The sequence below is a fragment of the Cydia fagiglandana genome, chromosome 5 (genome assembly GCF_963556715.1).
Source record: "Cydia fagiglandana chromosome 5, ilCydFagi1.1, whole genome shotgun sequence".
In the NCBI taxonomy this organism is placed as follows: domain Eukaryota; kingdom Metazoa; phylum Arthropoda; class Insecta; order Lepidoptera; family Tortricidae; genus Cydia; species Cydia fagiglandana.
The window spans coordinates 17,766,573-17,793,391 of NC_085936.1; the positions used below are offsets into that span (position 1 = coordinate 17,766,573).

The following is a 26,819-nucleotide window of genomic DNA, read 5'->3' on the forward strand; positions in this document are numbered from 1 at the left end:
TCATAAATTATTGCAAAATCTTGTCTGCAGTTCAAGATGCATAATTCTTGTCACAAGTATCTACACTAAAAGCACTTAAAAACGTGTTGACTTGACACTTGGCTCTATTGCATATGAGTCAACAAAAACAGAAATTAGGTCCAAGTCTGATAACTTTGAAAGTGTTTTTTTTGTGTGTATGTATTTGTGCGTATGTCCACTAAACCAGAAACACTTCATACTTTGCAATAATTTACTAACAATACTTACTTGCCAAGGCGTCATATAACTTGCTCACTTACTTCAGAAGAAAGTGCTTCTTTCTTTCTTTTTTGCCGGTATCATATTGGGATACCCTCCTTCAATTGAGCGGGGATTTAAATCTTCGCGGGGCAGTGGTGTAGAGTAATATGCCTACTTGAATAATAAACTACCGATCTTTATATTCTAGAGGTATTTTCAAACAATTTTGAAATCTGTCAAGCCAACTTTTCGATCAAAATAGTGATCATCGAATATTATATAAAATTTAGTATTCACTCTTTTAAGCTCGAATAGATAGCTAAATTGCTTGAATGTACACACATTTAAACGTTATCGATAGATCAGTTCTATCCCATTTTTATATCGCATTTCGTATTTTATGTACCTAATAGTACGTACCTATTAGTATCAGAAAGCAAATCCCTCCGACCGTGTCTGTACATTTACTTGCGGTATAAGCTTTGAAACTACTGAACCGATTTTACGAGTGTGTGGTTTTTCAATAACGTATAACTTTATTCTTGGGGAACGTTTGTAGATACAGGGTTTATATATGTTAGGGGTATATACGTATGTATTGTGTTGGTGTTACAGAAATTCGTGCAAGCGAATAAAGTGAGTCATTCATGCATGACAGGTAAAGAGATACCTGCCTATATGTTCATAGTATAGCATAACATAAATGGTAGGATGTTTAAGGGCGGTATTGCATCTGTCCAATATATTTATTGGTCAGATGTCATTGCGTCTCACTCTCTCATGAAGCAAAATGTGAGACAAAATGCACATTGAACAAAGAAATTGGACAGGTGGAATACCACCCTAAGCAGTATACCTACATACAGGTGTCGTCTATACCGGAATAATATTGTGGAACTTTGAGCATATTAATGAAATCGTGAACAACGTTGTTTTTTACAACTTTTATTAAGCTGCCCGCAAAAATAGTTTCAAAGTTATTAACAAATTAGGCTATGTTTTATACATGTATTACCTGACGGAGCCCGCAGTCTGTATATCTTTCCGTCGAAGTGTCTGCCAGTTGCAACCGGATATGCCCGAGGGGTTCCACCGCTAGCTACAGTACTGTTGTTTTATGATCGATTTCGTTCTCTCACACTTGCTAAACATTCATGATAGTGCTTATAAATTGTTCAATAATTTTTCTTTAGGAATTGTTGGGAAGTTATTACGAAGCCGTTCTTCGTTGGCGTTTTTTTCAGCGAGTTGGACGAGTTGTTGGAGTTGGACCAGGTCGTCTCGAGCGACCGCGTCTCGGAGGGCTTCCAGCATCCGCACACCCTGCCGCCCCTTCATCAGCAGCTTGTCTGTCCTCTCCTGCATGTTCATCAACCGACCCTCATTCCTCTGCACCAGCTTCACCTTCTTCGATATCAAACTCATGTAAAAATCAATCTGATGCTGCATTTCATCTACATGCGAGTGGAATTTATAGTCGAATACAATAATCAACAAGTATATGACATACAACAAGAATAAACCGATTCCAAAATTAAACAGTGTGGGACAGTTGGACGAGAGAAACGGGCAGTCTTCTTGCAAAGTTAGGCAGCTCCAAAAATATGATTTGTGGGGAGACAAACCCGGTTTCTCCATTGTGATAACAATTTCGTTTGTTGGCTACCCGGACATTTTGTGCCAAAATTATTTTGGGGTTGTCATTTTGACAATATCAATAATCAACTCAGTTAATCAAGTTACTCTATGCTCAGCCTTTCATGTCTTGAAGGTTTTATTATTCCCATTACTTCAAATATAAGCAATTTCTTTTTTCGATTTTTTTTCTTGTACGAGCGTTTTAGGCCGGCCTCACACAGCCGGAATTCTGTCTGAATTCAGATTCTTAATTCAGAAAGCTTTGCGAAGCAGTCCGATTGATCAGCTGACTCACAAACGCCTGTCTCGTCCATACATAAATTATTGAAAGAGGTGCGCAAGGAATTCATAATCTTGTTGTTCATATTCTAAATTCAGAATGCTCATCAGTATCATTCTTACAGATCGATCTGAGAAATTCGTAATTTGAATAAATCAGAATGTGTGTGGAACATAATGCCATTATATAGGATTTCCGGGCTCTCTGAAGTTTTAAGAATCTGAATTCAGAGAAACATTCCTGACGTTTGAGGCAAGCCCTAAACATGGCAATAATTTGTCAATTTTGTCACATTTTTTTTGACACGCCTACACGTGCATTATTTCTTTTCCAGAAACATACCAGAAACAGTTACTATTCAACCTGAATTTTCTTTTAGCTGTGAAATTACTAAAGTGTTAACAATGTGTAAACTAGACTTGTCTAAGACGGAAAAAATAAATTATCCTACTTTAATAATAATAAGACAAGTATCACGGACGGCAACACAATGCGATAGCCCCGCCTAAGTGAGTGTTTTCTAAAGAATACGATACCACTATCATTGAAGCGAAGTGGCGTCGCTGACTGACAATAGCGTATAAAAGTGCACAATGCTCGCGAACGCTCCACTTCACGCAATATCGGATTGCCTCGCCTGGCCCAAGACGATTCGCTTCACGACCTCTACAAAGAAATAGTGCAATGCAATGCAATGCCCAAAAGCGGTGGCTTCGGGCTCGTCTGACTCTGTAAACAGTCGCGCTGGAGGTGAGGGATTTTAAACGTGAAATTGTAGTTTGAGTCGGCTTCATGGTTACTATATTATTAGTATTAGTGTAGAGTCAGATCTGTTTATCAAACTTTAAGATTGTCTGTGGATTGCCTTCATTAAAGAGCAAGCTAACGGGGTATGAAAATGTAAAAAAAAGAAAGCGTAGAGTAGGGGAGACCGAGGTGAGTTGTGACAGAGGAGAGTTGTAACATTGTAAATTTTTTGGAATCTAATAACTGTTAGTGAGCTCGCAACAGTGTACGTTTCTGAGCTCGCAACTTGAACTAACAAACGCGCGCTATTGCGACCTAGTTTTTAGTTAATAAATTCCACAAAATCGACAATGTCACAACTCTCCTTGTCATAATTCAGTCTCCCCTAAAGCAAAATATCCAGCTTCAAAGTTACTATTTTTAACATATACATAATATAAAGTTACGTAGGCTAAGTTCCGTATCTGAGAGGCATAACACTGTAAGTGCCATTTTAGTAAATTTACAGGAGAAGAGATTTTGTGTCAAAATTTGTGTTACAAGAATTTTCGAACAATATAAACTATAACTATAACTGTTACCTATAGGACTTAAAGTGAGGTACCTGAATCATAAGTAATACATAGGCAATGGGTTAGGTTAAAACATATGTAGGTAGGGTAGAAAAGGGGTTTCAGTCGATGTGTGGAAGGGCGGCACCGTCGTCGAACCCAAGCCACCTGGCGGTGGACTTAAACCGGTGGCGTGTGCCTCGGATGCACATGCTGGTGGCGCGTATGATGGCGATACTGATCCTGCATCTCAGCCAGCCCAGTATGGTGCTTAGAGAACGGTTGCAACGTTGAGATATATGGTTGGTTGGTTCAAGTGAGGTACCTAGGTAAGGTGCATTGGGGTAACTTTGAAAGCGGGATAATTTTGAAAATGGCAAGTTATCTACTAAACTAGTGACACTTTCTATTGTAGCAACAGTAAGCAAGATGCCTTAGTAAGCGTAGCGTAAAGTAAGACCTTCTGATTTTACCTATTTATATTTATGAATTTTTAAATTATCTCCTAATATTTAAATATTCAGATTATTCTAGCTACTTTGTTTTTAACTGGAAGCAAAATATTTCAATAAGACTAAATGTATTATGTAATATGTATGAGCCGGAAAACGGTCCAACAGATAGGTTGAAATTTAACGTAGGACTGCAGAAAACTTTTCGTATATTCGAGAGTTAGGCGTTCGACTCTGCTGTCCCCATTTTTCGACGTTTTGCTGCCGTTTGAGTATATTTGTAAGTTCTGCTGATATTTCATCGATGTCAAAGTTTTGAATATCGAAATGAGGTTCCCGGTCATTGATGTGATTTATAATTTAACTTTGAATATAGTTTTATTTGCCGATTTATCTCGTCAAGTATTGTGGTCATGCATGTACAGTCAGCAGCAGATATACCTGAGCGGACAAGGTGTCCAAGAAAACATATACACTTCAATCGTCACAAAAATAAGGACATCTAAGTTGTCATTTTCACGTAGGCTTTCAGTTCGTCACATATACCTTAACTTCTGAGTTTTTCTTTAACACATACACCCTTATTTAATAACAATGACAATAACGGTTAAAACGTCAGTGGTAACTAAGCACTCAAATTCAAGCTGCTGTCATTAATACCTACACGCACTGCCAATCACGTACGTCAGCAGCCAGGGTGCCACCAGTTGCTAAGCAGTTGTTATTTCAATGGTAACTAAGCATCAACATTTTATCTGTTTAACTTTTAAATAAATACCGTAGCACTACGAATTGAGACCTTCTTTCTTAAAGAAGTATTTTATCGTTAAGTGTCAAACTTAGACAATAAATAAGTAGGTTCTACGAGAACGATCGGTTTTTTTATTTTAACTGTCATATGCGGCTGTTCTTCCAAACCGTAGAGCATATTATATACCTATGTTAATATATTTATTTAGCCCGCTTATTGTACTAAAACATACTATACAGGGTGGCCACAGGTTGGCCCATTTAGATCGGCCAGTATGGGAAAATCTGATACTATAAGATATACACCGATCTTTTCTTAGGAATCATGTCATCGATTTAAGTAACACGAAACACTGCATTCATACATTAAAAAAAATGTGTACTCAGCTCGGGAATCAAACCCCGAACGTTTTGAAAAATAAAACTAAGACTATTTCTATTTAGATATCGATTGTGTAGGTCTTAAGCAATAAATGTTACTATGAAACATGACGTCTAAAATTAATAAAATGCATTGTTTTCATGTCCTTTAATTTCATTTAGTAAGTTTTCGAAGATTTTTAGGGTTTTTAGGGTTCCGTACCCAAAGCGTAAAACGGGACCCTATTACTAAGACTCTGCTATCCGTCCGTCCGTCCATCCATCCGACCGTCCGTCCGTCTGTCACCAGGCTGTATCTCACGAACCGTGATAGCTAGATAGTTGAAATTTTCACAGATGATGTATTTCTGTTGCCGCTATAACAACAAATACTAAAAACAGAATAAAATAAAGATTTAACTGGGGCTCCCATACAACGAACGTGATTTTTGACCGAAGTTAAGCAACGTCGGGCGGGGTCAGTACTTGGATGGGTGACCGTTTTTTTTTTGCCTTTTTTGCATTATGGTACGGAACCCTTCGTGCGCGAGTCCGACTCGCACTTGCCCGGTTTTTATTTTTCAATACATTTTACATACATTTTTTTTAAATGAATGAATGCAGTTTTTCTTGTTACTAAAATCGATGACATGGTTCCTAAGAGGAGATCGGTGTATGTCTTATAGTTTTAGATTTTCCCATACTGACCGATCTAAATGGGCCAACCTGTGTAGTACCTACTAAAATACGATGCCCCGAATCGATCAAAGAACGAAGGAGAAAATAATTGTATCCAACCTAGCAGTAGGTAAATATCAAATGGCATTCCGCACAGGAGTAATCTAAGTAACGCTTACTGCGGGTTCAAACCTACAAAGTCCTGATAGAAAGTCGTACATATTACGCTACATCTGACATATCTTCAAAAATTATATAAACTAATGCGAAATTAACATAAAACCTGAAGACACAAATTATAATAATAATAATTTGGCCAAGTCCGAGATAGCTCGAGGCATTTAGTGTTCCGTACGGCTACCATCAGTTTGGCATTGACATAAACGATATCGTGAACGTAATTTACTTCCTATAGGTATATCTCTTTCGCACTAATATGTCAGTACGAGCGAGATGCATAGAAAGTAAATTACGTTCACGCCCACGGTAGCGTTTATGTCAATGCCAAACTGATGGTAGCCGTACCGCTCGCATCGTTACATTTTACAGAGGTTGTTTGCCTGTTTTTAGGGTACCGTATTCAACTACACACACAGAACAATAGTACAAAGTGTCTAAGTGCGAAGGCCGAAGGCCGAGCTTTAGCAAAATGTCATCGCTTTAGCACAGAGCAATAGTACAAGTGTCTAAATGTGAAGGCGAAAGGCCGACCTCCGCGTAGCCCGAAGGCCCGAAGCGTCCAGGATGTCAGTGCTTTAACACAGAACAATAGTACAAGTGTCTAAATGCGAAAGCCGAAGGCCGAGCTCCGCGTAGGGCCGAAGGCCCGAAGCGTCCAGGATGTTAGTACTTAAACACAGAACAATAGTATAAGTATCTAAATGCGAAGGCCGAAGGCCGAGCTCCGCGTAGGGCCGAAGGCCCGAAGCGTCCAGGCTGTCAGTTCTGTGTTTAACCACTGACATCTTGCAGGCGTCGGGCCTTCGGCCCTACGCGGAGCTCGGCCTCCGGCCTTCGCATTTAGACACTTGTATTAATTACCTGTGTTTAAAACTGACCTCCTGGATGCTTCGGACTTTCGGCCCAATGCGACTTCAGCCTTTGGATTTTGCGACTTAGACACTTGTACTTAAAAATACTTGGAAAAGTTACGGTAGGCGCGCGTCTGTCGGACGCTTCGGATTTTCGTATCGCTCCTTCGGCCTTTGCATTTAGTTAGATTCTTGTACTATTGCTTTGTGTTTGAATACCGAAGTCGAGCATCTCGCGAATGCTTGATGTATTATAATAATTTAGAGTAAGGCCAAGCGCGCACCACGATTTTTTGTCCTGCGATAATTTTGTCGCAGAAATGCAACGTATGTGTTTATATGTTAGTGCGCGCATATGCGACAAAAAAATCGCAGCGATTTTTAAATTGTGATTTGTCACATTTTTCCGCAATTGTTCGCGACGCGATTGTCGCAAAGTGAATTGCAGCATGCGGAGTTGTATGGTCCCGCGCGCACTATGATAATAAAATCGCACCCCGGCCGGACCTCAGTCGGCATTTCGCTCTCCAAACCCCAACATCTCGGCACCTGCACCTCCAATGGAGTCTCAAAATGAGACGCTAGATGTTGACCATTTAATTATGGAAATAGACGGGGATCACCAGTCATACAGCAATCGCATATTAAAGACACGTTTCATGACAAGCGACTGGTCGACTTTTTCATTTTCATCGCAGTGCGCGCAGTGAATTTTCTGCGATATATTACAGCGCGATTCTAAAATCGTGTCGCAAAAATTTATATCGTGGTGCGCGCTTGGCCTATAATACCTTAAAATGTAACATAACTCCTTCAATTTGAATTTAGAACTCATTATTATTTTTTATTTGATTTTGTTTCTAGTTCTATGCCATATATATAGACTTTAATATTATTTAGAACTGCTAAAAAACAAGATCGGCTTACTTTAAATATTTCGTCAATTTTACCTTTGTTTCTAAAAAACTGTGATATTTAACTGTCATATAGGTACTATTTATTAATGTCTTCCAAAATTATTTTCTCGTAACAGGACTGAGGGGCTACCGCGTAAACCGAAATTCGCAATTTGCGGGGATCTTTCTCTTTTACTCCAATGAAGGCGTAATTAGAGTGACAGAGAAAAATGCTCGCAATTTGCGAACTTCTATTTTCGCGGTTATAGCCCTGAATCTTGTTGCTCACCGATCCGTTCAAAAATATACATAAGTACTGAATATAATTAATATATATTATAATTATACAATTAATACAGAAATGTAATGGTACTTAATGAAAAGGAATATTGTGTATATTGTTTCGACGAAACAGATACTCTCAATAAAATCTATACATGAGGCCAAAGCTGTTCATAAATATTAAATGACTTTATTATCTCTATACGCCTTACTAACTCTATGTGTCCTATTGTGGAAAAAAAAACACAACGACAGTCAAGAACGGAATTCTTAATTTGAATTTTTCAGATTTTTGAGATGCTAGTCCATTGCTTGGAAAGCCCGTTCGAAATTGAAACTTATTTGCAATATAATAAGGTCGTATTTTGTAGATCTCTCTCATACTTATAGTAGGCTATTAAGATAAAATTAAATATCCCACAAAAATAAGCAAGCAGAATTAAACTTTATGTCAAAGACATAAGTCATAAATTTCAATGCCAAAGTTTTAACTAAGGATGTTTCTCGCCTAATATGAATTGACCAGTGTAAGCATCAGTTAGCTAGCCCTAAGCAACCAAAGGTCAAGCTGCAGTTGAAAAACTAATAAAGATAAAGTTAAGCTGATAATTTTCCCGCCGTCTCCATGCTTCTTTAAGTTGGGTATTGACTGGTCAGCTGCCTGTTAGCTATAGTTTTCGCGAAAATCGCCAGGACAGAGGTGAAAATTTTTGTATGAAAACTTGCAACTTTAAATGCATTTTTTGACGAAACTATTGCAGTCTAAAATGAAGTCAAAATCAGTCCATCGACTCAATTTTTTGCAAGCTTTCTAATGGTACCCCACACGATTCTTACAAATGAAAAAAGTTTCAGCCTACCCCTCTCAACCCCCTAAATTTCCCCCTTTAATAAGAAATAAGCAGTTTTGACTTATTCACAATATGAGTGGTGGTAATTGCTATAACTGTTCCAAATTTTAGGTATCTATGTCAAACGGTCTCTGAGAAAAACGTATTTAACTGATTTGCAAGACCGAAGTGATCCCATAAGTGTTCCGTAAACAAAGTTTTGTACGGAACACTAAAAATGAAACCCAAAAGAAATGAAAAGCTGTAATCTCTAGGTGCGTACGACTGAGATTTGAACCCGCGGTCTCTACTTTGAAAAGCAAACGCCTGTTACTGAGACCACAACGTGCCTTGACAATTGGCTCTAAATTCGGCTTCAGTTAGATTTTGCTATGTGTCATTCGTCTTGACGATTCTGTTAAAAGAAATAGTTTGCAGTAAGTTGACCGAGAGGCTCCTGTCAAATGGTTGAAGGGCAAAACGTGAGATAGATGTATGTGATGACAAGACCGTACTGCTTTCGATGATTGTCAAAACGCTTTACCTGAAATTAGCATGGCTATATTTCATTCAGACCATATACATCTCTTAGTAATTGTAATACGTTAGATTGAATTGTTAGTTTTATTTTATAAAATTGTTGATGTTATTATTTTTGCTTTTATGTAAATTCAATGTTGACGTGTAAAAGTGCCCTTGTGGCCTATTTGCTGAATAAATGTTGATGTTTGTTGATGTTGATGTTTGATGTTTGATGTTTGATTCAATATTGGGCCATACTTGTATGCTTTAAAGTCTATTTTTCCAAATTGTTCAGATATATTTGACACGTTGGCCGTTTAGATACCATTGGTTTTTTGACAGCTAAGGTATCAATGACTTGTTGTAAGTGTAGAAATTAATGAATAGCGACTGTTAACATATTTGTGACACGTTGAGCGCTCACAAGTAAATACTACCATGACAGTCAACAACTTTTTGACAGTTTAAACGTTTACCTCTCTTTGAGCACCAGGCCGCGTAGCCAAGATGCCGATCGCTTACGCTCCGTAGCGATCGAAACGCAACTGTCACTGTCGCACTAATATGGAAGTGTGATAGAGAGACATAATGGTTTTCGTTGTCGAAGCGATAGCGATTGTAACCTTGGCTAGGCCGGCTGGAGTGTATAGCGACTTCTGCTGCTGACTGTACATGTTAAATACATAATTAAATGGAATCGTCATAATTTAGCTTCTAACTGGCTCCCATGAGTTTTGAAAATAGGCGAGCTAGAAAAAAGTTTTATGATATCAAATCAGCATGGGATCATACTCAAAAAATAAATAAAGTTTTTCACCGGAATCGATTGAAATTGTTTTCAAAGTAACTAGTTTAAGACAAGACTTAAATATAAAAACTAATTCAAGGATGAAATTTTTCACATAATTTGCCATAGAGGTACCCGGGTCGATATGCCACGTAAAATTATTAAAACAAATTGAATTTTGCTACATGTTGTGTAGGCAGGATACCGGAGGGTTCAGGTTAAAGTTTAATTTGTTGCACAACTTTCCTTTGTCGATGGTGTGCGAACGTCACCACGGCTCCCATCCTTAAGTGTTATTGCAGTCACTCACAGAGCACAGGCGAGGTGAAAGCTCAAAATAAGAGCTCCGAAAATCGGAGTCCGGTTATCACAGTAAGTTGCGAAAAGTTTCTAAAAGGTAAATAATTTCATAACATTTTTATTCCATTATCAAACTGCACAACGGGACTTAATCGCGTATCGCGTATCGTGTATCGTGTATCGCGTATTGCGTATCGTGTATCGCGCGGCTAGAAGATGTTGATGTCAACTTGAGCCAGTCTTCTCCGAGACCACGGGGACAACGCCGTCCTCGAAACGTCGGAGGTAAATCTTAAAACTTAAATACGCGATTAAGTCCCGTTGTGCAGTTTGATAATGTTTAATAATCGTGAAAGTTTAAATCAGTATTTTTATTCCATTCTATTTTGGACGGAGGAGCTTTTATTTCCCACGAGAAATTGTAAGCAGTTTTTTTCATCTGCACATTTGTAAGTTGATATCGCTGAAGGCCTAGTTGTAGTGAAGAGGGGAGGGGGTGACGGGGGGGGGGGTTGTACTGTATTACTATATTTGACCTCCAAGTAAGGGGCAGCTGCCCCCCTACTTTACCTTACCTTAACGCCTACACGTCTTGGAAACTATTTTTAGTATGATATTTTATATTGCTCGTACAATTGTAATAGGCGCTTATTGACGGTGCCCTGAGTTCAATCAAATCACAGTAAAACACAATCTCAACATAAGTTCCTGAGTTTTGAGGATTTTTTATGTAAGTATTTTAGTAGGTATGGCGCCGCCTGTAACATGTTTATTATACGTTAACAATAATGCAATATTGTCGAGCTGCGCGTAGCAAGTACAGAGGGCCTCTCGCGAGCCACGTTCGACGTGGTGTCTCTCTGTCGTACTTGTAAATTCGTACGTAAGTGTGACAGGGAGGCAACACGTCGAACGTGGTTCGCGGTAGACCCTCTGTTGCGTAATTCGTGGCACAGTACTCGTCATTGTTGATCTCTATAGCTATGAAGCTTGTAACTCTAATTCGTTGTTCAAAGTGACATAACTATGTGAAACAACACTACATTATCAGACCTATTTATTCGTGCTATCTACCATACCAATAAAATTGTTCATTATTATCTATAATGACTGGATGAAAACCACGTAGATTCCACGTTTAGTAATTCCCATGCACGCGGACTGATTCCACGCGTGGATAACATATTTATCTTTTTTATCGGATAAAACATGTGTTCAGCGATATAAAACTGATTATTTCGGTAATTAAATTAAATTTAGACTTAGTTACGAGTAATTATATTATATAAAGCAGTGTCCTCGTCTAGGAAACATGTTTTTAGTAACACTATTAATTATAAATGTGATCTTTGCTTTTGTTGTATGGGTGTACTGTAAATTGACTAGCGGCGTATGTAGCAGCAGCAGACATTTGGTGGGCAAAACGGTTATTGTGACTGGAGCGAATGCTGGGATCGGGTATGAAACGGCGAAGGATTTGGCGGCTAGAGGCGCGAGGCTGATACTTGCGTGCAGGAACGAAACTCGCGGCCGCGCAGCTAAGGATCAGATAACCGCTGCTACTGGAAACTCTGATGTCCACTACCAACACCTCGACCTTGCATCATTAAAATCAGTCAGATCATTTGCAGACAATATCCTCAAAAACGAACAACGTCTCGACGTCCTCGTGAACAACGCAGGCTGTTATGGATCAAATTTCGAGAAAACTGAAGATGGACTACTTCTAGAAATGCAGAGTAATCATTTCGGACCTTTCCTCCTCACCAATTTGTTACTTCCACTGCTTAAATCCTCAGCACCAAGTCGCATAGTGAATGTTTCATCGGTCGCACACATGGGGGCAGTTATTGACCTCGATAATCTAAACGCGGAAAAGGAAACTAAAAAAACCTATAGTAAAATGACAGTGTATTGTAATACAAAGATGTGTAACATCTTGATGACAGTAGAATTGGAGAGGCGGTTAAAAGGAACGGGTGTGACGGTAAATGCTTTACATCCTGGAATAATCGCAACGGGGATTTCCTCACACGACCGGCTAATGAGCAGTGTTGGCATCAATCTGAACTAAATCAATCCGGATTGATCAATCGAATTGACGCGTCAATCCGAATTGATCAATCCGGATTGATCAATTCGAATTGAATCAATTCTGATTGACGCGTCAATCCGATTGAATCAATTTGAATTAACGCATCAATCCTCAATTCGGATTAAATCAATTCTCAATCTAGATTAACCATAGTCCCTAAGATTAGTTTTCAAAGGTGTAAGTTTTTGGGACTTACTTACTGGACTTAAATTCGATATCTGAGGTTCCCAGAGGTTCGAAAACATGTTCCTGATGTCAGTATTGATTTATTTTATTTATTTTATTTATTTTATTTATTTTATTTATTTTATTTATTTTATTTATTTTATTTATTTTATTTATTTTATTTATTTTATTTATTTTATTTATTTTATTTATTTTATTTATTTTATTTATTTTATTTATTTTATTTATTTTATTTATTTTATTTATTTTATTTATTTTATTTATTTTATTTATTTTATTTATTTTATTTATTTTATTTATTTTATTTATTTTATTTATTTTATTTATTTTATTTATTTTATTTATTTTATTTATTTTATTTATTTTATTTATTTTATTTATTTTATTTATTTTATTTATTTTATTTATTTTATTTATTTTATTTATTTTATTTATTTTATTTATTTTATTTATTTTATTTATTTTATTTATTTTATTTATTTTATTTATTTTATTTATTTTATTTATTTTATTTATTTTATTTATTTTATTTATTTTATTTATTTTATTTATTTTATTTATTTTATTTATTTTATTTATTTTATTTATTTTATTTATTTTATTTATTTTATTTATTTTATTTATTTTATTTATTTTATTTATTTTATTTATTTTATTTATATTATTTATTTACTTTTATTTATTTTATTTACATTATTTATTTCTTTTACTTTATTTATTTTAATTATTTTATTTATAATATAATAAGATTTATAATAAGAACACACCACACAGGTAGATATAAAGATAAACAGAGGAACGGCAAAAAAACTTGTTTATGCTGGAGGCTTCATAGATCGCTCATGCCGACCTCGGTTATTCAATAACAACTTGAATTTAAGTGTGCGTAAAGATTACAATCGTTTGAACTGGTCAAAAACTTTATAATGAGGTAACTGAATAGACTTGGTTTTTATTTCGGTTACCGGTAACAGAGGTTAACCGTATCTGATACGGTTACCGAATCAAAGTGTTACCTTATCAGACGGTTACCGTTATGGTAGGGGTTTTTACAACCGCTTCTAAAATAACTCTATGAAAAACCCCGGTTAAGGTAACCGGTTCCTGTCCCTGGTAGAATCTAAATATTGCCATTGAAACCATGTTTTGCACCTTAGATATTGATTTTGAATGCAAGCAGTCACTTTCATAAAATGTCACTAAAATGTCCCGAAACAGGACACCTTTCAATATTGCAGTCGAAAAGATGTTTAGAAACCTCTGGCTACCTCAGATATCGATTTTAAACGCAATCGGGTAATTTCTAGAAATGTCCCAAAAAAGGGCATCTCTCAATATTTCCCTCGGAAACAAGTTTCGAAACCTTTGGGCACCTCAGATATCGATTTTGAACGCTATCGGTTAATTTCAAGGAAAGTCCCGAAAATGTTCCAAAAAGGACATCCTTCATAATGCCGTCAGAAACATGTTTCGGAACCTTTGGTAAACTCGGACACCGCTTCGGAACGCATTTGGTCAGTTTCAAAAAATGGCCTAAATAAAAAGGACATTAGGTGTACATACAAAGTAATCGTCAATCCGAATTGACGATTGAGGATTGAGGATTGACCGGTCAATTCGAATTAACGATTAGTAATCGTCAATCTTCAATCAGTAGATTTAGAATTAGTTTCGTCAATCGTCAATCGTCAATTCGAATTGATCGGTCAATCCACAATCGTCAATCGTCAATTCGAATTGATATTTTGCCAACACTGCTAATGAGTACCTCTTTGTTTTTCTTGAAGCCATATTGTAAAACACCGTGGGAAGGAGCGCAGACCACTATCCACCTAGCCGTGGCGCCGGAGCTCTCTGGTACGAGTGGTCGGTATTTTAGAGACTGCAGAGAAGTGAAACCGAGTAAACAAGCTCAAGATACTGAAATGGCTCGAAAACTTTGGGAAGAATCGGAGAGACTGGTTAAATTAAAAACTGCATAGTTAATTATCATATTCAAATAATGCGATTGTTTATTATGTGAAAGTGTCAGTGGAATTGTGAATGATGTATTTTGATGAGATTGACTAATGTCCAAAAGTTAATATGTAAATAAGTAGGTTTATAAGTAATAAAAATAATCAATAAATACAACTAAGCACAGCAAATAATGATAATGATTAGACAATAAACATTTAATGTTTGCTGGGGCCTTATTCCACTTGTGCAAAGCTGACATTTCAAATCAACATCACATCAACAGATGATTGTATCGCATTGTTCAATGGAATCGCGTTCTATCGCAAACTTGTGATCGAAAAAATAAGTAAGAAAAAATCAACTTTGTTTTATTACTACTATACGGTTTATAATGACTTTGAACTCGGGGTAGGTCGGTTAAGTCGGTTTGGTTCGGTTGTCACCTAACTGTGGATTGCTAATGTCAAATTTTGACAGGCATGGATACTATCGCTAGACTTTTTTGTCCATGGGCTTGGGCACCATCTTGGAGTTTTTGACGTGCGAAAGGGTATTTTATAGCATAGAGTAAAGCTTTTTTTTTCAATATATACGTTTACAGGAATTAATGACATCTTGTGAGCGGTAGATGAACTAACGCGCTATTCACGGTGCGGCGGCGAGTAGTGGAACTATACGTGACAATTTCCCTCAATCAAAAGGGGACTACACTGTTGATGGTCGATAAAGGCTATTATTAATTGAATTTTAACAGCACGAACGCCTTATTGACAAGCGTTCTTTTTGTTGAACCCACACCTACACGTCAAATAATGCTCGCTCCACACATTCACCTATGAACGCTCAAAAATGCCTATTCACGCAAGTTGTAATTAAACCATATTTAGAAAAGTCAGTTTTTATTACTGGGTGTTTTAGGGATGAAAATCCCGGAAAAAAACAAATGCTTATCGCACACACAAAATTTCACAAAATTTAGTTTTTTCCGGTTTTTTTCCAGTTTAGGATGACTCACGTTAGACCGGGCTGTGGCCGGGCCGCCGGAGCTACCGGAGCTTCCTTTTCTATGCAAAGCGTTAAGCAGGCCACTGAAGAGCCTTCCAAATGGATGCCGTTACAATGGATTCATCCAAATGGACGGCATCCTAATACTAAACATTGTACGTTTTTGACATTCACGGACCGATTTTGGAATGTAGCCACGCTATTTGGACTGTTTTCACTATGACATTGATGCATCAAGGTGATTTGCTTACAGTACCTATGTTTACAGATAGGCTACCGCAAAACGCGATAATCGAAATTTCGTTATCTGCCTCTCTGTCAATCGAATGGCCATGAGTGATAGAGGCAGAAAACGATATTTCGATTTACGTGTTTCGCGGTAGGCCATGGGATGTGATTAACGCCCTCTACGCAGGGTTCTGCGTAATATTGCCTATTTCCTGCCTCAAATAACAGTGTGACAAAAACCAGTAGAATATAAATGAGGGCGCCACTTTCTACGTTACTGTCCCTTTTTTGACGTAAAATGCTTAAAAATGGCATCAATTTAGTATGGAATATTTTTAGTTCCAGTTTATTTAATTTCTACTATTTTATGTCGCACTTTGGGTATAGGCACTAACTACTGAAATAATACAATAGTACTCTTTGTATATATATTTTTTATAATGAACTAAACGGGGATTGGCTCTATTGAAAACAGAGCCTAAGATGATGGAGCTTACCGGCTCAGTAAGTAATAATAGCCTATTCACTCTTGCTTTAAAGACACCGAGGTCAAATTTCCCAGGAAACACAGATGACGGGAGCGCATTCCATTCCTTAATCGTCCTTACAAAAAAAATGAGGCAAATCGTTTTGTGCGGACAAATATAGATGGTCAAGCAAATCTTGTCAGTAGAAAAAGGCGCGAAATTCAAATTTTCTATGAGACGATATCCCTTCGTGCCTACATTTTTCAAATTTGCCGCCTTTTTCTACTGACAAGATCTGCTTGACCAACTATAGAATATTAACAACGAACGGGTACAGTCGCTTTGCTCCTCCCGCCTGGACGTCCGACATAGACCTAGTATTAGGTACATAGATGAGCTATACGCGTGCCTCCGTGAGGGATAAAACATTCGCAAAGCGACAATATTAAAAACACGTTTTAACATTCCTGACAACATACCAAAAACAATCTACGTAATTCGGTCGGGTTATTTGTTGCCCACCATAAACCATATAAATAAATGTTGGTGGGGAACAAACAAAAAGTGAGACTGTGACAAGGACAAGCAATAATACCGCTTTCTCTGCTACTCCTACTGAAATTGCCATAAGTGCATCTGGTTCGGTCGTTTAGCCCCTCCCCCGTGTCATCTCTATACACCGTGTTTTTATTGAATTCCGTTACCTTCGGGGTATGGATAAGTATCCGACCGCCATATACGCCAGTAACCGACACATAATTATTTATTTCAGCACGCTACATGTATACTAAACTATTTATACTGTTTTTATTAGTATTGAATTCTAACAATATTTTGGTGGTAACTACTGGGAATAAAAATTCCCAGTAGTTACCACCAAGCCGAGTTGGTGGTAACTAGTGGGATTTTTTTTTACCAGTGGTAAAAGGTGGGAAAAAATGCCCAGTAGTTACCACTGGTAAGAACTTGGTGGTAACTAGTGGGAATAACACATTCTTTTGCGCACTCCCTAGAATATATCCGATAGAACACCGATACACATGTAACTCGTCGGCGATGATATGATCGAGGCTTTGTAACTTTGATTTGACAGCCATCGCCAAAAAGTATATGAGCCCGGCGCTCTATCGACTCCAGGGCTGCCAGCTGATAGTCGGACCAAAAAAGTCTGCAGCAGATTTGATAGCCAGTGGCAGCAGTATTCCATGCACGAGCAGACCTATGTTTAGTGCCGCCTCACCTTAAATAGGACATCAGGTTTTGGTAGCAGGCCTGGACTCAATTGTCGACCCGAAATTTTGGTTGGATTATTATTGTTCTAATACAAAGGCCGCAATGAGACTACCATAAAAAATTGTTTTGTACCAAGTTTTGTTTCTTTTTAAAAATAAAGGAATGTCTCCTTTAAAGTAAAATGAGCCAGCTTAAGGATTTAAGGTAGTTTCCCTCCAGGGCCCGACTTATCTTGCCATCCTGTATATGGCATCCTATTTGAAAGCAATCCTACAATTATGGTCATACACGCCAAATTTGTCAAAATTGTTGTTATTACACCATCATCTGTAAATATGTAGTTAGTTAATAAGTTTGTGCGTGTATCCTACTAACATTTGTTGTAAGATTTAAATTAAAATGACGAAATTGATCCTTTGTTGGCCTTAAAAAAAATAAATTAAATTATTCATCACAGGGTAATTAAATAACAACAATCTTAACAAATATAGCGTGTATGATCATGATTGTAGGATTGCTTTCAAATAGGATCAATAAACATTCTTTGAATAGGTAGGTATATCTTCCTTTGACGTGGCTGCTATAGTCTTCAGAATTTGATTTGCCGTGTGATCATCGCTTTCTTGTTGCAACTTGGTGCCATCGAGGAATGTCCATAGTATATATATGAAAGAAAAAAATATTTATCACAACACAATACCTTCTACTACTACAGGGCGGCACCTTTAACCTTATTTTGGCAGTGATAATAATATATCCTTACTTAATATAAAATAGGTTAGGTGTCTACATAATTCTTCTTCTTCTTCCTCGCGTTATCCCGGCATTTCGCCACGGCTCATGAGAGCCCGGGGTCCGCTTGACAACTAATCCCATGATTTGACGTAGCCACTAGTTTTTACGAAAGCGACTGCCATCTGACCTTCCAACCCAGAGGGTAAACTAGGCCTTATTGGGATTAGTCCGGTTTCCTCACGATGTTTTCCTTCACCGAAAAGCGACTGGTAAATATCAAATGATATTTCGTACATAAGTTCCGAAAAACTCATTGGTACGAGCCGGGGTTTGAACCCGCGACCTCCAGATTGCAAGTTGCACGCTCTCACCGCTAGGCCACCAGCGCTTCACTAGGTGTCTACATAATTGTGTATCAATAATATTTTCAGTGGCTCATCTCTGTTATATATACAGTGTGTTTTTTTTAAGTGGGACAGTATGGGGAAATCCTAAAGTATAAGAGATACAGGGAAACTGTCTTAGGAAACATTAGGTACTTTTTTGTGAAAAAAAAATTGGTATAGTCAAAATTTTGGTCAAGTGTGAGTTGTCCCTAAAAATGATTAATTTTGATGAAATTTTTTTTTGACGCACATCTACTCAGTTTCATGAGGGGATCATTTTATTGTATGGGAAGAAAAAAATCGGGACAGCAGAAGTTAGGTAAATTTAATAAAATAATTTTACATTAAAGTAATAAATGTTCAAAGTGGCCTCCCTCTTGTCGAATGCAGGCACGAGCGCGTTTCAGAACACCTCTGGTAGCTTTAGACAAGGCGTTGTGATGTATGTTGTTCAAATGATAATGCACTGCGTCTTTTAACTCTTGTACCGAGTTGTAAGTATCTGCATAAATTCGACCTTTAAGGTACCCCCAAATGAAAAAATCCAACGGTGTTAAATCGGGTGAACGTGGTGGCCATTTAATAGGGCCATTTGTGCCCATCCAGCGATCAAGAAAATGTTCATTTAAAAACTGTTTCGTAGCGATACTATTGTGGGCAGGGGCGCCGTCTTGTTGGTAGATGATATTATTCAAATTATTTAATGGAATTGCCATATCTACTAAATCCACAGCCATGTTTAATATTTCCTGATATTTTTGACTATTCAATGTTCCATGGTAAATTTTAATGGCAAAGATTTTATTATCTAATATTGCACACCAACAATTAAAGGAAAAGCGGACCTGGTTATGGGTTGCCGTAGTTCGGAAGGGGTTTGTACGTGCCCAAAAATGATTATTTTTTCTATTGTACATGCCATTGTTTGAAAAATTGCATTCATCTGTCCAAATAATCCGGCTTGGAAAAGACGGGTTTCTAATCGAGCATGCTACAAACCACTGGCAAAATGCTAATCTCCGGTCAGTGTCTCCTGGAAGCAATGCTTGTACAAGATGACCTTCTATGTAACACTTGTACTTGTAAGCCTTCAATACCTTTCGTACTGTAGATTTATGCACACCGATAGTGTTAGCAGCTTCCCTCAATGAGGCTTTTGGGTAGGCTTCAAAATATCCTAAGATTGCGATAGTTGTAAATTCATTTATTACTGTGGCTCGTCTCTTCCGTTTTAATTTAAAACAGCCTCCCTTTCTTAAATTTTTCACCAGTTTGTCAAAAATTTTGCGGTCCGGTTGATCGCGGTCCGGATAACGTTCCCGATACCACTGTAACGCATTCACAGAGCTACGATAATTTACAAAATACGCTTCAATTAAATCTACTTTATGCGAGTTTGGTAATTCCATGACGAAAACTTAACATAATGTTAACTTTAAACAATGAAATATCAAGTAAAATACTGTTTGTTTCAAGAAGTTCCAAATTTAAAATTTGTTTTTTTTTTAAATTAGATTTGTAAGGTAAGGCTCGCGTAAGAATATCTTAAAGTATTTTAATCCTTTTTAAACCAAATAAAGTGTTCCAAATTCAAATGTAAAACTGGAATAGGCAATATTTTTTAAATAAAAACCTTGCAGTGGGCAGTGGTTTTCAATTTACACGGGTTGTAAAAATGAAAACGATTTTCTTAAATTTGACTAACTTCTGCTGTCCCGATTTTTTTCTTCCCATACAATAAAATGATCCCCTCATGAAACTGAGTAGATGTGCGTCAAAAAAAAATTTCATCAAAATTAATCATTTTTAGGGACAACTCACACTTGACCAAAATTTTGACTATACCATTTTTTTTTCACAAAAAAGTACCTAATGTTTCCTAAGACAGTTTCCCGGTATCTCTTATACTTTGGGATTTCCCCATACTGTCCCACTTAAAAAAAAACACACTGTATACTAGCTTTTCCCCGCGACTTCTTCAGCGTGGAATTATTTTATTCAATCAGTTAAAGGGTGATTTCTTGAATGAAAACTACCCTTTGTCATTCCCCGGGACTCAAACTATCTCTATGTACCCAACTAAATCGTGCACCAGCGCCGGTGCTACACCGCGCGGGCGGGACAGTTCCTATTGACAAAGTTTGTTGTCCAGTTTGTGTTAAGTCCCCATACAAAGGGTCCACCCCTTTAAGGGATGATTTCTGGAATAAAAACTATCCTATGTCCTTCCTCGGGACTCAGACAATCTCTATACCATACATATTTCAAATAAATCGGTTCAGTGGCTTAAGCGTGAAGAGGTAACAGACAAGACAGACAAACAGACAGCCACACTTTCGCCTTTATAAATTTTATAATATTAAGTATGGATATGCACTAGTCCAAGCTTCGAGCAACACCGGCTTCCGACACGTCGGAAGGGAGGGGCGCAAGCGATATCTCACCGTACAAATCATTCTGCCATTTTTCGCGGGGGGAGGTGCACACAGTCGCACTTCTCACACACTTACATACAAAATCCAATCAAAGGCCCTACCGCGAACCACGTTCGACGTGTTGCCTCTCTATGGCACTTGTAAATTCATACGTAAGTGTGACAGGGAGGCAACACGTCGAACGTGGTTCGCAGTAGGCCCTCTGTAATGACGACACAAATACATAGAAAATGACACACGTCAAAGACAAATCTTGCAAACCTCGATCTCTTTTTGTGTACGGACGAGTGACTAGTGTCACAACACGCACACTAACACATTTTCGTTGAAGTATGTCATTGTATTCTGAGAGATGAGAAGTTGGATTTGTCGCTCGACCGATCCGCAATTTGTACTGAGCGAGCAAAATCGATAAATCCAACAATTACTTGAGACTAAAATATAATAATTGTATTTAAATGTAATTAAACGTATGATATGTAAAAAAAAATATTACATGTGAAATGTAACACTTTCATTTTGTAAATTTGATGTCCCCGACCTCTTTTTATAACAAAAAACCGAGCAAACAGGCATTTTTGTGCAGCAGTGTTCACGCGCGCGTCTGGACTCGGTCTAGTGAAAAATCCAAGTGCAACTAGTTTTATTATCCGCGCTAGATTAGATTGACGTGCTAATCTTGTACCTCGGCACAGGGGAAATAGTGGGAATGCCGCCTCCCTTCCGTGTTGCTCGAAGAGTCCAAGCCCAAGGGCGTGTAAGCGATAAGATAGAGATTCCGTGTCGGTAAAAGACAATAGATAGGTACCTATATTAATAGTTGATCGCTGGCTGTAGTGGCTGTTCACATTGCCGGCGAGGACTCTCTTTGCACTCTTTACTCGCAGCGATAAAAGCTGTCAACGATAAAGTCGCTTAGCGGTAGGTACTCGCTAAGCGATGTTCGCTTGGCGGTCGGAGAGACCATGCAACTAGAAAAAATAGTCGTATTGTTTTACCACATCTATATCGATATTACTAATAGCGGAGTCAGTTATGAAGTTGACCCAAAAAAATTTTATTAAGCTATGAGCTTCATCACATATGATCTTTGAGTAATTCTAAGCATTTCAAGCCTGGGAGGCCATAAGGGGAGGGGGGGTACAAAGATGGCCGCCACCCGTCATCATTCAAAAAAATCTGTTCTGGTCCTGGTGGCTACTAGGGCAAGTTTGGTATCATTTTCGTATAAACCGAAGACGTAGAATTCATTGCTGATATTTGTTTTTTTCAGCTTCATAGTAATTTTACAAGAAAAACGTAAAAAGATGAAAATTTAGGATGGAGATATTTGCTTTGAGAGCTAATAACTTTTGTATAGTAGCCAAAAATATCATATAAAAAATACTATAATAAAGCGTAATTCATGCAGATTCTAAACATATACACGTTGAGTAATATCCTACTGCAAAAAGATGGTGAAAAAATTATTAAATGACCGCAGCGCGGGTAGTTGGACTTTGCTTACTTTGCTAGATTTTATGATGACGAATAAAATACTTTCATCCAGACATAATTCATCATACAGACATAATTTTATGCACTTTAATTTTAATGCACTTGCAACGATTTGAGTGGGGCCTAGTGTTATTTGACCGGTGTTTTCTGTAAGGTGGAGGTAAGTACGTACTTCCCCAGTTGGGCTCTGCTCGGATAGATCTGGAATGACATCCGCTGTGCTGTGCCCTACCACACAAAGCGAGATGACATTTACAGTGCCCATACCTCTCTTTTGAACGTAGTTTAAGGATATACCCGGGTCCAAAATTGGGTCCGAGAAATAACTATTATAAATGAAATTATTCTAATAAAATAGCGCTCTTATTTTTGCTGATAATATTAAAACACTATTTATGAGAGAAATTGTACTACTTAGGAAGAGGCAAAATATTTATTTTCACGATAATTTTCATGCTATAACTCACTTTAAGTAATTTTATAGGTACTTACTTGTTGTTTTTAATAAATAACTTCAACCTGCAAATAACATTCATTTAGATTTGATTTGGTTTGATTTTGTTTGATATTTTACATTTAATATTTGCTTCAGGTTGGTGTGGTGAAAAATTCTGTGTTTCACTCGGCGGCAAATTTTGTTTAACTCTCGTTCTTTGAAACCCTTACAACGCTCAAGATTCCATTTTTCGAACCACTCACTACGCTCGTGGTTCAATTTTGAAATCTTTCGCTTGATCGGGTATCAATAATAGCACGAGCGGTTAAACAACAACTTTACCCCCTTGTAAAACAAATAACTATTATGCGGAGAGCTTACATTTAGAAATCATAACAGCTATGTATATTTGTCATACTAATATAGGTTATGCAAGTATGACTTGGTGACAAACCAACGAAGCCCCGCCTCGCGGGGCTTCTATTTTCTGCTCTGAGGGATAAAAGGTAACTAACGAACCTAACCTAACCCAACCTGAAATTGCGGTTGTATATGATCTTATTTGTTAAGCGAGCCGCCCTCCTTTTTAGACATGGGGATACCTGTGTCTATTTTTTTAACCTATACCAGAATTATGTCTGTGTACTGGAAACTGCGGACATTAAATATACAGAAAGCATTTTATTCGTCATCATAAAATCTAGAAAAGTAAGCATAGTTACCTACGTAGATACTCGTACTCGACCATTTTGTAAGATAAATGCCGCCTAGCGAGAGTCCAACTACCCACGCTGCGGTCATTTAATAATTTTTTCACCATCTTTTTGCAGTAGGATATTACTAAACATGTATATGTTTAGAAGCTGCATGAATTGGGTAGGTAAAGTTTTTTGAAGATAGGCAAATTCTATTTTTTCCCGATAGTATTCATTATAGCGATCACGGAAATGCAGCTCTTTTATTTTTATATCATTTTATTGATTAAATATATTTTTTTTAATGATCGATATGACGTTTGTGAGGTGAAATGGCAGATTCGAGTAATTAATTCCTTTGCGTAGTAAATGGGACGAGATAGAAAAAAAATCGATGTCAACTGTCAGTGTCATTCTTGGAAAATAACTTGCAAATAATTGGAAAATAATGGTCGGACGAAACATTTGTGTTTTCTTGTAATTGGATGTCGGTGTGATTTCTAGAATAAGTATTTTTAACGTCCCTAGCACGATCAACACGGATATTTTGATAATGATAACGATTGCTTTCGACTACTTGGCACTGCTTCTTGGAGAACATTTTCATTAACGCCTTCACCACGACTCTTGGACTGCTACACGAGTCATTTTGGATCTCAGTATCAACACAATAGATGGAGACGATCCCGGAAACGTTCGAATGGAAATAGAATATTACAGAGATGAACTCAAAGTGCGTCGTACCGTCTTGTAGGAAGTACAGACGTTACTTTCCAAATTCAGCGTATTTGAGCACACCAAAGTCTTTAACAGCGATTCGGTGCCAAGCTTTGAAGGTATATTGGCCAAAATGGTAACTTATACGTTTGTGAGGACTATATAAAAACGTGATTGTTGTATTATACATACATAATGATTAAGATTGTAATAGTCTTATAACTAGGTCGTTATTGGCTATTATATATGGGCTCGGCAAGGTGTTCACAATATCTGAACACGCACGCCCTGATAATAGAGGCGTGTTTAGATATTTATGAGCACCCTAGCTGCACCAATATATCTGATGGCGACTGTACTTTAGAAAACTTATAATATAAATCCAAAATAATATAATATACATAAATCCAGTAAATTTCGTTTCGTTTTATTTTATAAATCCACAAATTATTATCCTTAAGCATTAACATTACAACAGTATATAGAATCACGCTGTGTGGCGTGCCCTTGAAGAGAGTTGAGAGGTTCAAATATGGTCAATATGGATAAGTATGTCTGTAGGGTAAATGTGCTTCACGTTGGGGCCTGTTTACATATTGATTAGTGTTGATTGCGGGTTTAATACATTTGCCACTATACACAAGTAGCAAGTGTATCAACTCGCAAAAATACTACATTTTTGCTTCCATTGAGGTATACATAGTAAGCACTATTCTCAAATTATGTGAGGAAATAAAACAAATTCAATTTAGTAAAGCGTATTTAATAGGAGTAAAGTGACGCGAATACAATTAAAATAATTTGGCCAAGTCCGAGATAGCTCGAGGCATTTAGTGTTCCGTACGGCTACCATCAGATTGGCATTGACATAAACGATATCGTGAACGTAATTTACTTCCTATAGGTATATCTCTTTCGCACTAATATGTCAGTACGAGCGAGATGCATAGAAAGTAAATTACGTTCACGCCTACGGTAGCGTTTATGTCAATGCCAAACTGATGGTAGCCGTACCGCTCGCATCGTTACATTTTACAGGGGTTGTTTGCCTGTTTTTAGGATACCGTATTCAACTACACACACAGAACAATAGTACAAAGTGTCTAAGTGCGAAGGCCGAAGGCCGAGCTTTAGCAAAATGTCATCGCTTTAGCACAGAGCAATAGTACAAGTGTCTAAATATGAAGGCCAAAGGCCGACCTCCGCGTAGCCCGAAGGCCCGAAGCGTCCAGGATGTCAGTGCTTTAACACAGAACAATAGTACAAGTGTCTAAATGCGAAAGCCGAAGGCCGAGCTCCGCGTAGGGCCGAAGGCCCGAAGCGTCCAGGATGTTAGTACTTAAACACAGAACAATAGTAAAAGTATCTAAATGCGAAGGCCGAAGGCCGAGCTCCGCGTAGGGCCGAAGGCCCGAAGCGTCCAGGCTGTCAGTTCTGTGTTTAACCACTGACATCTTGCAGGCTTCGGGCCTTCGGCCCTACGCGGAGCTCGGCCTCCGGCCTTCGCATTTAGACACTTGTATTAATTACCTGTGTTTAGAACTGACCTCCTGGATGCTTCGGGCTTTCGGCCCAATGCGACTTCAGCCTTTGGATCTTGCGACTTAGACACTTGTACTTAAAAATACTTGGAAAAGTTACGGGAGGCGCGCGTCTGTCGGACGCTTCGGATCTTCGAATCGCTCCTTCGGCCTTTGCATTTAGTTAGATTCTTGTACTATTGCTTTGTGTTTGAATACCGAAGTCGAGCATCTCGCGAATGCTTGATGTATTATAATAATTTAGAGTAAGGCCAAGCGCGCACCACGATTTTTTGTCCTGCGATAATTTTGTCGCAGAAATGCAACGTATGTGTTTATATGTTAGTGCGCGCATATGCGACAAAAAAATCGCAGCGATTTTAAAATTGTGATTTGTCACATTTTTCCGCGATTGTTCGCGACGCGATTGTCGCAAAGTGATTGCAGCATGCGGAGTTGTATGGCCGCGCGCGCACTATGATAATAAAATCGCACCCCGGCCGGACCTCAGTCGGCATTTCGCTCTCCAAACCCTAACATCTCGGCACCTGCATCTCCAATGGAGTCTCAAAATGAGACGCTAGATGTTGACTATTTAATTATGGAAATAGACGGGGATCACCTTTGTGTTATAAATGCTCAAAGTCATACAGCAATCGCATATTAAAGACACGTTTCATGACAAGCACTGGTACGAAATCCATGTTGAGAATGAACAAATCGTCGACTTTTTGATCGCAGTGCGCGCAGTGAATTTTCTGCGATATATTACAGCGCGATTCTAAAATCGTGTCGCAAAAATTAATATCGTGGTGCGCGCTTGGCCTATAATACCTTAAATGTATAAGGTAAAAGTACGCTTCACCGAACGCTCAATATCCGTCCGTATCACCGAATTT

General features: G+C 37.9%; 3 protein-coding genes across 3 annotated transcripts in view; 2 read left to right on the forward strand and 1 right to left on the reverse strand.

Moving 5' to 3' along the window:
• Positions 1-1,151: 1,151 nt before the first annotated feature.
• Positions 1,152-1,927, reverse strand: LOC134664599 (uncharacterized). The gene has a single exon (XM_063521331.1). It carries the CDS (start codon positions 1,858-1,860, stop codon positions 1,387-1,389), a length of 474 nt encoding a protein of 157 aa, XP_063377401.1. The 5' UTR covers positions 1,861-1,927; the 3' UTR covers positions 1,152-1,386.
• A 9,556-nt stretch (positions 1,928-11,483) lies between these two features.
• On the forward strand, positions 11,484-14,783 carry LOC134664752 (retinol dehydrogenase 13-like). The gene is made up of 2 exons (XM_063521497.1): positions 11,484-12,379; positions 14,365-14,783. The coding sequence occupies exons 1-2, from the start codon at positions 11,639-11,641 to the stop codon at positions 14,587-14,589; spliced, it is 966 nt and encodes a 321-aa protein (XP_063377567.1). The 5' UTR covers positions 11,484-11,638; the 3' UTR covers positions 14,590-14,783.
• LOC134664592 (retinol dehydrogenase 11-like) overlaps positions 11,495-26,819 on the forward strand; it is a 65,714-nt gene continuing 50,389 nt past the window's right edge. Inside the window, exon 1 of the mRNA XM_063521322.1 lies at positions 11,495-11,567. The gene's annotated coding sequence lies outside the window, so the exon portion shown is untranslated. The remainder of the gene's footprint in view (positions 11,568-26,819) is intronic.

Coding starts and splice junctions, on each gene's coding strand:
- LOC134664599 (XM_063521331.1), bottom strand. CDS start 1,860: ATGGAGAAACCGGGTTTGTCTCCCCACAAATCATATTTTTGGAGCTGC.
- LOC134664752 (XM_063521497.1), top strand. CDS start 11,639: ATGTTTTTAGTAACACTATTAATTATAAATGTGATCTTTGCTTTTGTT. Junction 12,380..14,364: donor ACGACCGGCTAATGAGCAGT/GTTGGCATCAAT, acceptor TTGCCAACACTG/CTAATGAGTACCTCTTTGTT.